Consider the following 13,193-nt stretch of genomic DNA (forward strand, 5'->3'; position numbering starts at 1 on the left):
CAAGTGATGGCACAGTGGGGGCAAGTGATGGCACAGTGGGGGCAAGTGATGGCACAGTGGGGGCAAGTGATGGCACAGTGGGGGCAAGTGATGGCACAGTGGGGGCAAGTGATGGCACTGTGGGGGCAAGTGATGGCACAGTGGGGGCATGTGATGTAATGGCACAGTGGGGGCATGTAATGTAATGGCACAGTGGGGGCATGTAATGTAATGGCACAGTGGGGGCATGTAATGTAATGGCACAGTGGGGGCATGTAATGTAATGGCACAGTGGGGGCATGTAATGTAATGGCACAGTGGGGGCATGCAATGTAATGGCACAGTGGGGGCATGCAATGTAATGGCACAGTGGGGGCATGCAATGTAATGGCACAGTGGGGGCATGCAATGTAATGGCACAGTGGGGGCATGCAATGTAATGGCACAGTGGGGGCATGCAATGTAATGGCACAGTGGGGGCATGCAATGTAATGGCACAGTGGGGGCATGTAATGTAATGGCACAGTGGGGGCATGTAATGTAATGGCACAGTGGGCCATGAAATATAATGGCACAGTGGGGCATGTAATGGCACAGTGGGGCATGTAATGTAATGGCACAGTGGGGCATGTAATGTAATGGCACAGTGGGGCATGTAATGTAATGGCACAGTGGGGCATGTAATGTAATGGCACAGTGGGGCATGTAATGGCACAGTGGGGCATGTAATGTAATGGCACAGTGGGGCATGTAATGTAATGGCACAGTGGGGCATGTAATGTAATGGCACAGTGGGGCATGTAATGTAATGGCACAGTGAGATTTGAAAAAAGCCTGTTTCTGTCAGCTACCCCTCAAAAAGACTAGAAGGAAGGTGGTAGTCTTATACGGCGAGTATATCCCAAAACCCAGTCGTCTTATACGCCGGCAAATACGGTAATTCTGATACTTAGAAATATTAATTTCCCAAACACAAATTTACCGATTTATCTGTCCAGATATCAGTGGGCTAAATAAATCGTGTTACTGTGCCCTGCGGCTGCCCTTTAAGAACACATAAAGAAGCGATGTCTACGGACATTGGGGTCTGCGTCAATCTTAAATGTCGTCAATTTACCAGCAAAACCAGAGAGAGCGGTGGTTTCAGCTCAGTTACTTGTCAAGAGATATTGCATTTCCTATTCAAAACGCATCTAAGTCACAAATGAAATAGAAACTAAGAGGGAAAATCCATATCCCTGCCAAAAGGAAGAAATGCTGTAATTATTATATTTAGTATAAAGTGTTCTGCGGGAAATTACAGGGGCAGCAGCATCTCTTCACCGAAAAGTCTTCTCACTCTTAGCAGACGAAATGTAAAATAGATACTTGGGAACATGAAGTGGATTAAACTGTTAAGACAACTATAGGGGGAGGAAAAAAATATTGTTTTCTGAAAAAGCTGTCACTTCCAATGCAGAAAAAAACAATGTAGAACATTTTCTGAAGCATGAGCCGTCTATGCTGCCGACCCCCAACCACGCTGGTCAACTGACTGCAGAAGGCAGAAAGGAGAATGCAAATGTCGGTTGCCTATTAGAACAGAACATCATTTGACCACTTCTTAAAACTGCTTCCGGTACACAACACATACCATTATACCAACAGCTTTTTTTGAGACCAAAAAGGCATAATTCACAAAGCTTTAGAGCAGGGATCCCTAAATGGCGGACTAAATGGAGTTCTTCACTGTGGCGCCGTGATCGATCGTGTGTTCCCTTTTATAGGGAAACACAATCGATGACTTCACACCTACAGCCTCACCCCCCTACAGTTAGAAATAGACATGAGGTCACACATAACCCCTTCAGCGCCCCCTTGTGGTTAACTCCCAAACTGCAATTGTAATTTTCACAGTAAACAATGCATTTTTAATGCATTTTTTGCTGTGAAAATGACAATGGTCCCAAAAATGTGTCAAAATTGTCCAAAGTGTCCACCATAATGTCACAGTCACGGAAAAAATCGCTGATCGCCGCCATTAGTAGTAAAAAAAAAAAAAAAATTATAAAAATGCAATAAACTATCCCCTATTTTGTAAATGCTATAAATTTTGCGCAAACCAACCGATAAACGCTTATTGCGATTTTTTTTTACCAACAATAGGTAGAAGAATACGTATCGGCCTAAACTGAGAAAAACATTTTTTTTATATATTTTTGGGGGATATTTATTATAGCAAAAAGTTAAAAATATTGAATTTTTTTCAAAATTGTCGCTCTATTTTTGTTTATAGCGCAAAAAATAAAAAAACTGCAGAGGTGATCAAATACCACCAAAAGAAAGCTCTATTTCTGGGAAAAAAAGGACGCCAATTTTGTTTGGGAGCCACGTCGCACGACTGCGCAATTGTCAGTTAAAGCGACGCAGTGCCGAATCGCAAACTGGCGGGTCCTTTAGCTGCCTAAAGGTCCGGGTCTTAAGTGGTTAACAAGCCACAGTGGACAAACGTAAATAAAAATAGTTGGCGCGTTTCAGCATATAAGGCCTTAGTCAGGTCTGGTATGGATTTTAAGGGGAACCCTGCATCATAGTTAAAAAAAAAAAAATGGCATGGGGTTTCCCCCCAAAATCCATACCAGACCCCTTATCCGAGCACGCAATCTGGCAGGCCTCAGGAAAGAGGGGGGGACGAGGCCACATGCCATCAACATGGGGAGGATGTCTGGAGGTTGTGGGGGTCTGCGGGCGGGGGGGCTTATCGGAATCTGGAAGCCCCCTTTAACAAAGGGGACCTCTAGATCCCGTCCCCCCCATGTGAATTGGTAAGAAGTCCTTTGTTTAAAAAAATGATTTCAGAGATGTCAGTCTCGATGTCCGGAGTTGTAATCCATGCGATGTTCCATTCTCTAGCGATGTTCCATTCTCCAGCGAGGATCGACGCACAAGCCATTTGACAATACTTTTTTAACCGAGGGCGGGGCCATCCATGACATGTACGATTAACCCCCATGATGCAACGGGGGTTTCCTGCGACACGCCAGAGGGGGCGGGGTCACGGGTTATAAAAGATCTGTCAGACAGCTTGCGCGTCATTCGTCCGGGTGCCTCCGATGCGGGCAGGATTGTGCGTCGTTCCTCGCTGGAGAATGGAACATCGCTGGACATCGAGAATGGATTACAACGCCGGACATCGAGACTGACATTGCTGGAATCTTTTTTTTTTTTTTCTTAATAAAGGGACTTGTCCCAAGCCGTCTGTCATTTTTAACATTTTCACACTTTTTTTTTGTGAAATGGTAAGGGAACAATGTACCCCGTACCAATTCACATGGGGGGGGGGGGGATCTGGAGGTCCCCTTTGTTAAAGGGTCTGGTATGGATTTTTGGGGGGAACCCCATGGCATTTTTTTATTTGACTTGGGTTCCCCTTAATATCCATATCAGACCTGAAGGGCCTGGTAATGGAATTTAGGGGGACCCCCACGCATTTTATTTTTTTATTTTTTAATGACTTTGATCTGTATTGCCGGGACCCGACAATTCATTATAGCCGTGAGAAGTTTTAAATGACTTTTCCTTTAGAAATTTCATTTTGTGCAGAGACTGTTATAAACACGGGAAACATGCGCTACTTTACAGGCATACTATCGACACCCCCCAGGTACAAAATTTAAAGGAATATTTCACTTTTATTGTTTCACTTTAAGCATTATTAAAATCACTGCTCCCAGAAAAACTGCAGTTTTTAAAACTTTTTTTTGCATTGATGCATGTCCCCTGGTGCAGGACCCGGGTCCCCAAACACTTTTTAAGACAATAACTTGCATATTAGCCTTCAAAATTAGCACTTTAGATTTCGCCCATAGACTTTTAAAGGGTGTTCCACGGCTTTTCAAATTTGCCGCGAACACCCCAAATTGTTCGCTGTTCGGCAAACAGCAACTGTTTGACTCGAACATAAAGCTCATCCCTATTGTTGACCAACAATTCTTTGCCGTTTGTATGCAAGACAAATTCCTGGCTAACGCCCTTCAGGCAAAAGTCCTACGCTTTGTCCAATGACAATCCGATCGTGTGTACCATATTGTCGCTTGTCAAATATCTCCAATTTTTCCCAACCATACCATAGATCCAAAAATCTCTGTCAGTGACAGTGTACAGATGATCCCAGCTGTATTCTATTTCTAGGCTGTGCTGCCAAAACCCATCACCTCCCAAGTGGAAAAAGATGAAGAGCGATATACAGGGGTATACACAAACGGACGCTTACGCACGTACGCCCACACATATCCACTGTACGTGTTCTCCTCCTTACCTCCTTCCATTAGAACATATAACAGCAGCAAGTTGAAGACTCGTCTGTAGAGATGTAACTCGCTCCAGCTCCTGCAGAAACAAAAATGATTTACTGATGACTCAGAGTTGAAGCATATCTAAATCCAAAAACAAAACAAACAAAAAAAAACGAAACATATAGGCCAAAAATTGTGTTTTCGACACATTGCCAAAAAAGGAAAATATTGCTGAAAATCACGCAGTAGCGTTAGCCGTGCCGCCGGGTGCCGTCAATTGCGGGGTGTCATCCTGGCTCAAGGTCCTGTCCTCCCCTCCTTGCAGAGCGGCGATCTCCCTGTGTCAGGGAGCTAAATTGTCCGGCCGTAATAACAACGTTCCGCCTACTGTGATTGACGGCACACTGATCCAATGTCGGGACATTGAATCAGTGTGACATGTTAACAGGAGGCGGGACATTACTGCGGCCCGGGCAATTCAGCTCCCTGACACAGGGAGATCGCCGCTCTGATCTGGGCAAAAGCAAGCTGCATCCACGAGCACTGGTGAGAGGCTGCGTGACGGGCACTGGTGAGAGGCTGCGTGACGGGCACTGGTGAGAGGCTGCGTGAGGGGCACTGGTGAGAGGCTGCATTGATCTCCTGCATCATGTCTGCTAGAGGTGCACTAAATGAAAATGTTGCTAATACTAATAGCATTGTGTTTAAGTAAGAGTTTGCAGACATGATACAAGAGATGGTCAGAGACTGCAGACTGCATTTTTCTTGATCTTTCTTGCATTAAAGGTGCCAATAATGGCCAACAATAAATTCATATTAATTTAAACTGGTGATATTAGATAAAATGTTGAATATAGTACAATTTATATATATTAGTGCTGTCAGTTAAACGCGTTATTAACGGCGTTAACACAAACCCATGTTAACGCCGTAAATTTTTTTATCACGCGATTAACGTTCGGGGGTTATACCGGGATGATGCCTGCAGCCGCAGGCATCATCCCGGTACCGTTATTTAGAGCGGGCGATCGGCTATCCAAACATAACAACCGATGCGGCTAAAAGCCGCTCGGTTGTTATGCCGGAGGGGGCCCCCCCCCCCCCCCCCTCCGCCTTTCGCCGCTCTGACCGGGCCTCCCGTCCCACCGGGAGACCCGATCCTCCATCCGCCGCGTTCTGTGTTCAGGCGGAGACGGACACTAAGCCGTAAACCGCTTTGATTCAGTCTCCGCATTGAAACCACGGAAGCGGCGTCATGACGTCACTTCCGGGTTTCTCGGCTGCCAATGGCGCCGGATTTAAAAAAGTACACAGTATTCAGAATCGCCGTTTTCGGCGATCTGAATACTTTGAAGTGCAAAGGAGGGCTCGGAGGTCTTTTAGACCCCCGATCCCTCCATAAAGAGTACCTGTCACCACCTATTACTGTCACAAGGGATGTTTACATTCCTTGTGACAGCAATAAAAGTGATCAAAATGTAAAAAAAAAAAAACCACAATTTAATATTATAAAAAAAAAAAAAAAAATAAGAAAACAAAAAAAAATATGTTTTAAAGGGTGAACCTCCTTAATCGCGCGATTAATCGTGAGTTAACTGACATTAATGCGATTAATCGCGATTAGAAATTTTAATCGCTTGACAGCACTAATTTATATATATATATATATATATATATATATATATATATATATATATATATATATATATATATACATATATATATACATATATATATATATATACATATATATATATATATACACACACACACACACACACACACACATTTTTAAACTGTCATTTTCACTATCGGTTTTTGCATACTATGCATACTAGCTCATTATGCCTTTGTCCTGCAGGTGTTCGTTTTTTTAAGTGGGTTTACCACCACTTTAATGCTAAATCCACATTAGCCATCTGGATCTAGGGGAGGGGGAGGCTCCTAAATAAAGCCATTACATAGACTTCTGTTTCCAGACACCATCCCCAAGCGGGGGCGAGGAGAAGCTTGTTCAGAGTGGAGCAGGGTTTGAACACTGGAAAACTAGTCCACATTACCTAAACTTGCCTTCCTACATCACAATGCACTCCCCTTACCATGTGCTGCTGCCAGGAAGAAGCTGGGAAACAGAAAGTGCAGGGTCTGGAGGAGGACCAGAGGAAGGCTGGAGTCAGCTGCCAGAGTCTTCTGAGTGCAGAGACCAGGAGAGGCGGAGACTAGGGGGGTCCCAGAGAGGCACAGGATTTCTAGGAGCAGTTCTGTCCTCCTCTCTCCAACTGACTGCTGAGACAGTAGGGGGAAGGAGATTGGAGATGAGCCTCTGTGCGGCTGCACAGATAAGAGTAAGATCCGGCGGAGGAGTTCTGTCCTCCTCTCTGCTGCCGACTGCTAAAACATGGTGGGGACGGAGATGAGGGAGGTGCCATAGCTGCAGGAGAGGTGAGAGGGCCACATGAAATGGCCTGGCGGGCCAGATTCAGCCCCCGGGCCTTGTGTTTGACACCTGTTACTTAAAGTGTAGATGTACTTATCTTTCAATTTAAAGGCGGAGATAGAAAAAATGGACCAACACACTACATAGACCAATCGAGCAACTGCAGGGCCTCGCAAACGTCCGGAAAGGCCCGAGGACGGTTCGACTGACCTCAGCAAACCTCGGAAAGAGACTCCGTTCCCGAGCCTTTCCGAGGTCAATTGAACTGTCCTTGGCCTTTCCAAACGCGCCGATCGGCGCCGTTCGGCTATGGCGCCCCCCACCACCTAAGGCCAAACTCGGTACTGCACACTGCTTTGGTCTGAATCCTGCTCATTTTGCGAGACTACACTCGCAAACCGAGTTAGGATTTTAGGAAAATACATTGCTCGTATTGCGAAGCGCTCGTTAACCGCATTACTCGCAATCCAAGGTTCCACTGTATAGGCAAAACTTTTTTTTCCCCGATTTTGGATAGACTAATGCTGGCCATACACTATACCAAAAATCGGACGAAATTTGGTCGTTCAGACAGTTCGTTTGTTTTTCAAATAGTTAATGGGCACAAAATCGATAATCGGGAAGTTTTTGAGCCGAAAAAAAACGAAGAACAAGTTTTGAAAATTTTCTGCCGAACAAACGATAAATCGGAAGGTTAATGTGTTTCCCGTCCGAACTTTCTGCACTAGGTATATGTAAAAAAAAAAAAAAAAACTAACCAATTGTTTTTTTTATTTTTGTCCACTGAACGATTTATCAGTCATTACATGATGGCAATATCGCTTGCGCTCACGCCCGAAGGTTCGTTCGGACGATTTTTGGTAGAGTGTACGACTAGCATAACTGCTGTCAGATTTTGTTTTGCCATCTGTATCCCATTGCAGAGATTTTCCTTCACTTCCTGTCCCATTGCTAAAAGAGGAAGTGAGAGAAAATCCCTACAAATTAAAGGGTTACTAAACCCACAACTGTAAAATCAGTCTGTATATGCAGTGAAGCATGCTTGTTATACTCACTATGGAACCTAGGGGGTTAATCCTCTGCATTGTTTAGATGCACAGATCCTCCCCTTCTTGCATTGTCTCCAAAACATGTCCTGTTAAGTCAGAGTCACTGGAGTCAGGCTGCACATGCTCAGTTTGGTGTGTATTGCTAGAGAGTTTTTTTTTTTTTTCTTGGCAGAGTTTATGTGATCAGCACAGGGCCAATCAGCACTGTCCAGACAGAGGGTCGGGGGTCCTACAGCCTGATAGGACAGTCAGAGCAGAATGAAAATTCCTCCTACAAGCTTTAACCAGACACTTAGAGATGCTATATACTGCGGATGAGAAAAGGAATTTCGCAGTTTATATTTACTAAAATAACTGCATTTCCATGTTCTGTTTACTGTGGGAGACCAGATATAGTGAATGCAGGGCCCTGGGTTTAGTAACACTTTAAGGGAATTCCTTTGCCCCCCAGGTCACCAAAACTAGTGTCCCTATTGGAAGATTTCCTCTCGATTACTTTTCTGGGGACAACCCAAAATGTGAGGTTTTCTTTTACTTTCAATGATAATGGTAAACAGGACAAAGAGAAATCTCCATACCTGGGATACAGACAGCAATACAAACCTGACAGGTGTTCTAATCCCTCTCCACTGTCTAAAAGTAAAAAATAAAGTTTTGCCTTTAGTTATACTTTAAGTGTCTGTCCTGTTAGATCCGTTCCTGGCAAGTGAGAGGTATAAAATGCAGCTTTTATCTTAAGTGTGAAAGTGAGACATGATGGACATGCAGCTGTCAGATAAAGTGCCCATTAAACCCTCCATTAAGTCTCCCACATAAGTGTCTGTGATGGGCTAATATTGTAAAAAGGCCAAAACAAGAAAGACAAATTACACTTATCAGCACCATTCTTTTTTTTTAAGGGCTTAATATAGTTTTGTATTCCTACTTGACCTGAAAAGTAGAAGACTGAATTACACACACAAAGCTGGATGGGACGAGACAAATCCTCCCAGACACAACTCACATGGATGTTCAGTTACACAGAAGCAGTCAACAAATCAGCCCATTGGTTACCGTATTTATCGGGGTATTGCGCGCTCCGGCGTATAGCGTGCACCCCTAAAGTGGACCCGCATTCCTGTGGAAAAAAGGATTTTTGTACTTAGTTTTGGTGTCTTGTGTGGCGTCCGTCTGCGGCTTCGGCGTCCTCCCCGCTCGATCTCCGCGCCGAGTTTGAATACTGCGCCGGCATATACCGAGCGCAGTACACTCGTGTATAGTCAGGCAGGCTCGGCTACTCTCGCGCTCACGTCCTGTACGTCCAGGACGTGAGCGCGAGAGGAGCCGAGCCTGCCCGACTATTCACGAGTGTACTGCGCTTGGTATATGCCGGCACAGTATTCAAACTCGGCGCGGGTATCGGCGTATATCGCGCACCCACGATTTTGCCCTGATTTTCAGGGCAAAAAAGTGCGCGGTATACGCCGATAAATACGGTATTTACTAAAGGCAAATCCACTTTGCATTACAAGTGCACTTGGAAGTGCAGTCGCTGTAGATCCGAGGGGGGACATGCAAGGAAAATAAAAAAACAGCATTTTTGCTTCTACATGATTGGATGATAACATCAGCAGAGCTTCCCCTCAATTCAGAGCTTCACCTCAGATCTATAGTAACTGCACTTTCAAGTGCACTTGCAGTGCAGAGTGGAAGCCCAACACTATGGGGTTGATTTACTAATCAGCAACCCTGCATGCTCTGGAACCAATTAATCACCAAACCACTGCTTGAAAGAACAACACAGCTAAAGAATTAGGACCAAAGCTCTTTTAGCCATACTTCTCCTATAGGTCACAGGACTGCACTTCGTTCTCCACTCATGTGACCCGTATTCAGCCGACAGCAGACTAAAGTCCGCTGTCAGCTGACATCACTTAGCTGGTCCAGGCTCCAGAGAGTCCTGACTTTAAAGCAAAATTCTAGCAAAAAGCTGAACTTCTACTTTAAAGCACTCCCCCCCCCCCCTTACATGCCATATTTGGCATGTAATTGTTTGGGGGGGGGGGCGACTACTTTAGAGAGGGACTTTCTGTCCCACTTCCTCCTCCCGCCTGCGGGTCACCTAGGTGACTCCTCCTCTCCCCTAGGCAGCCACTCCGTCTCTGCAATCTTCTGGGGCACGCACAGCTATCAACTTCCGGTCCCGCTGGTTCTCTGACGCCAGAGGTGGAACGCACGCCAGCTTCCCCAGCGAGGATCCATCTTTCACGACCTTTAAGCCACACAGCCTCTGTATTTTTAATGTTTTTTATTAAATGGAATTACACTATGGTGGTTTTTTCTTCTCTTTGTTACGCTAAATGACGTCCAAGTCAGGCTCAATCAAAAGGAACCCAGCTGCCCAAGTTTGTCCATTGTGACACAAAGCTACTATTGACCTCTTTTTAAGTAAATAGGTCAACGCCATGTGGTAAGGTGCCATCCTGTAAACACGTTTTTGGTGTACCTTAATTGGTGAAGGTGGAAACCCTCTCTTGCACAGTGCAAATTGAAGATTACTTTGAGCACCTGTATTTATTCACTACACTTATATGGACATTTTATTTCCATCCACTGATTTGTTTCTATATGGACTTATGTGTTTATGATATATGTATGGAATTGTTTGTTTATTTCACTTGGCTTAAAATTCACCAGTCGGGTGATATTTTTTGGTTTCTGCACTTTAAATATTGTTGGTATATATATATACCGTGTTTCCCCGAAAATAAGCCTGGGTCTTATATTAATTATGCCAACAAAAGACACAGTAGGGCTTATTTTCAGGGTAGGTCTTACCATGTAATGTGCTGTCTTCTCTCCCCCTCTCCCTCCCTGCCTGTCAGGAATCCCCAGTGTGAACCGAGTTAAAATGCTTGTAAAATTCTATAATCCACTCTATTACAGTATTATATAATGTACAATGTGTGTGTTCCTGTAATATAATTGTGCCAAATACCTTCGTTATAGCGCCGCTCTGCACTTCTGTTACCCACCAGAGCTCTCTTCCCCGCAATTATATTACAGAAACACACACATTGTACATTATAAACTACTGTAATAGAGTGGATTATAGGATTTTACAAGCATTTTTAACTAGGGCTTATTTTCGGGGTAGGGCTTATATTGCAACCCTCCTGGAAAATAACGCTAGGTCTTATTTTCAGGGTAGGTCTTATTTTTTGGGGAAACAGGGTATATACACACACATACACATATTAATTTTATATATACATAGTTTATTTTTATAGTTAGGGAATATTATTGGTCTTGTGCTGTGTCATTTGGCCCCCTGCAACACCTGGCTGATCCTACCTGCCTATGCCCTCCCATTTTTTAAACTGACCACGGTATATCATAGCTGTTGAGCTCAGACACCCTGGTCAGTTTACGTTCCTCCATCATCTGCAGCTCCGCTATCGTTCTCCTCTCTGCTCCTCTGTCCTCCTCCCCTCTCTGCCTGTCAGCTCATGATAGTGCCCGCCCCCGCAACTCCTGGTGCTCAAATAACTTTCACATCTTCATACCATCCCCTCTGCCTCTGTCAGACGGGGAGAGAAGAGACCCGTGTCGATCATGTGATCACTAAGAGCTGTGACATGAGGTATAGCAGGCTTTTTTTTTTTTTTATAAATCACTCACACAGGATTAGGACACAGAGGGGATGGTATTACGCTGTGAAAGTTTAACAACCACTTAAAAGTTTTGAGAATTTTCGTACAAATTTTCTTAACACTTTTCCTAAGAATTTTTATTTGAAATTCTATCCATCTATGGGCAACTTTAACCACTTCAGCTCTTTAAGATTTACTCCCCCTTTATGACCAGGCCATTTTTTGCGATACAGCACTGTTACTTTAACTGACAATTGCACAATCGTGTGACGCTGTACCCAAATACAATGTATGTCCTACAGTGCCCATCACTGCCAGCTATCAGTGCCACCTATCAATGCCCCCTATTAGTGCCACTTCTCAGTGCCCACCAGTGCCACCTATCAATGCCAGCTATCAGTGCCGCCTATCAGTGCCGCCTTATCGGTACCCATCAGTGTCCATTAGTGCAGCCCATCAGTACAGCCTCATCCGCGTACATCAATGAAGGAGAAAAAAACCAACGTTAGACCTACCGGTAACGGTATTTCTATGAACCTTCCAGGACGGCACCCGAGAGATGATGGCTCCTCCTGCAGGAAACACAATCACATGACAGTTTAAAAGGCCCCGCCCTTCCCCTTGCTCCTCAGTATGCAATAGAGTAATCCTGAACTGGTTCACAAGGGACGTAGTCCTTATAGGTACTTACCTTTTTTCCCTCCACATAGGGTGGGAAGTAGGCCTGCCGTCCTGGAAGGTTCATAGAAATACCGTTACCGGTAGGTCTAACGTTGGTTTTCTCTTACCACCTTCCAGGACGGCACCCGAGAGGATAATAGAGTAATAAACACAGGCCTACCTTCAGGGTGGGACCACAGCTTGTAGCACCTTTCGACCAAAGGCTAAGTCTTGCTGTGACAACATTTCCACACGGTAGTGCTTCAGGAATGTATGATGGCTGGACCAGGTGGCCGCACTGCGGATTTGTTCCCAGGAGGCCCCTGCTTTCTCAGCCCAGGAAGTTGCTATGGCTCTGGTAGAGTGAGCCTTGATTTTTTTGGGAGCTGTTGCTCCAGTACATACATAGGCTTTGGATATTGCTTCTCTAATCCATCTTGAGACTGAGGCTTTTGATGCCTGCAGTCCCTTCCTGGGCCCAGCGTGTAGAACTAGCAGGTGGTTAGATCTTCTAAAACTTTTAGTTCTCTCTAGATAAATGAGAAGACACCTTCTCACGTCTAACAAATGAAATTTCTTTTCTTTTTCGTTCTTTGGTTCAGAACAAAAGGACGGCAATAGTATGTCTTGCGTCCTATGAAATAGGGATGCCACCTTCGGCAGGTACAGGGGGTCTGCTCTGAGGGTGATCCTATCTGGCTGTACCCTCAGGAAGGGTTCTTTCATGGATAGCGCCTGCAAATCCCCTACCCTCCTGGCCGAAGTAATGGCTAACAAAAAAGTCAACTTTAAGGTTAGAAACTTAAGGGGAACCTCTTCCAGAGGTTCGAATGGGTGTATAGATAACGCCTCTAACACCCTAGTTAAGTCCCAAGGCGGACAATTATATTTTTGGACTGGAGAAATTCTTTCTCTAGCTAACAAGAAACGTTTTATAAGGTCCTCTTTCGCCAATCTTTTATCCAGATAGACTGAAAGAGCCGTTATTTGGACCCGAAGGGTACTAACTTTTAATCCTAAATCTACCCCATCCTGGAGGAAGTCCAGGATAACCGGGATAGAAGTTGAAGCTACCTGTCTTTCCTTACGCCAGGAACAGAAGGTCTTCCATACCTTTTGGTAAATTTTTTGAGTTACTGGTTTTCTGCTCATGAGAAGGGTA

At 44.7% G+C, this 13,193-nt stretch overlaps 1 protein-coding gene across 2 annotated transcripts in view; it reads right to left on the minus strand.

The window, feature by feature from the left end:
- Nucleotides 1-13,193, minus strand: part of VPS50 (VPS50 subunit of EARP/GARPII complex) — a 302,084-nt gene that overhangs the window by 204,728 nt on the left and 84,163 nt on the right. For both annotated transcript variants that reach the window (XM_040352336.1, XM_040352337.1), the window contains exon 6: nucleotides 4,277-4,347. In XM_040352336.1, coding sequence (XP_040208270.1) covers nucleotides 4,277-4,347 — 71 coding nt within the window. The remainder of the gene's footprint in view (nucleotides 1-4,276; nucleotides 4,348-13,193) is intronic.

The sequence above is a fragment of the Rana temporaria genome, chromosome 5 (genome assembly GCF_905171775.1).
Source record: "Rana temporaria chromosome 5, aRanTem1.1, whole genome shotgun sequence".
NCBI classification, from domain to species: Eukaryota; Metazoa; Chordata; class Amphibia; order Anura; family Ranidae; genus Rana; species Rana temporaria.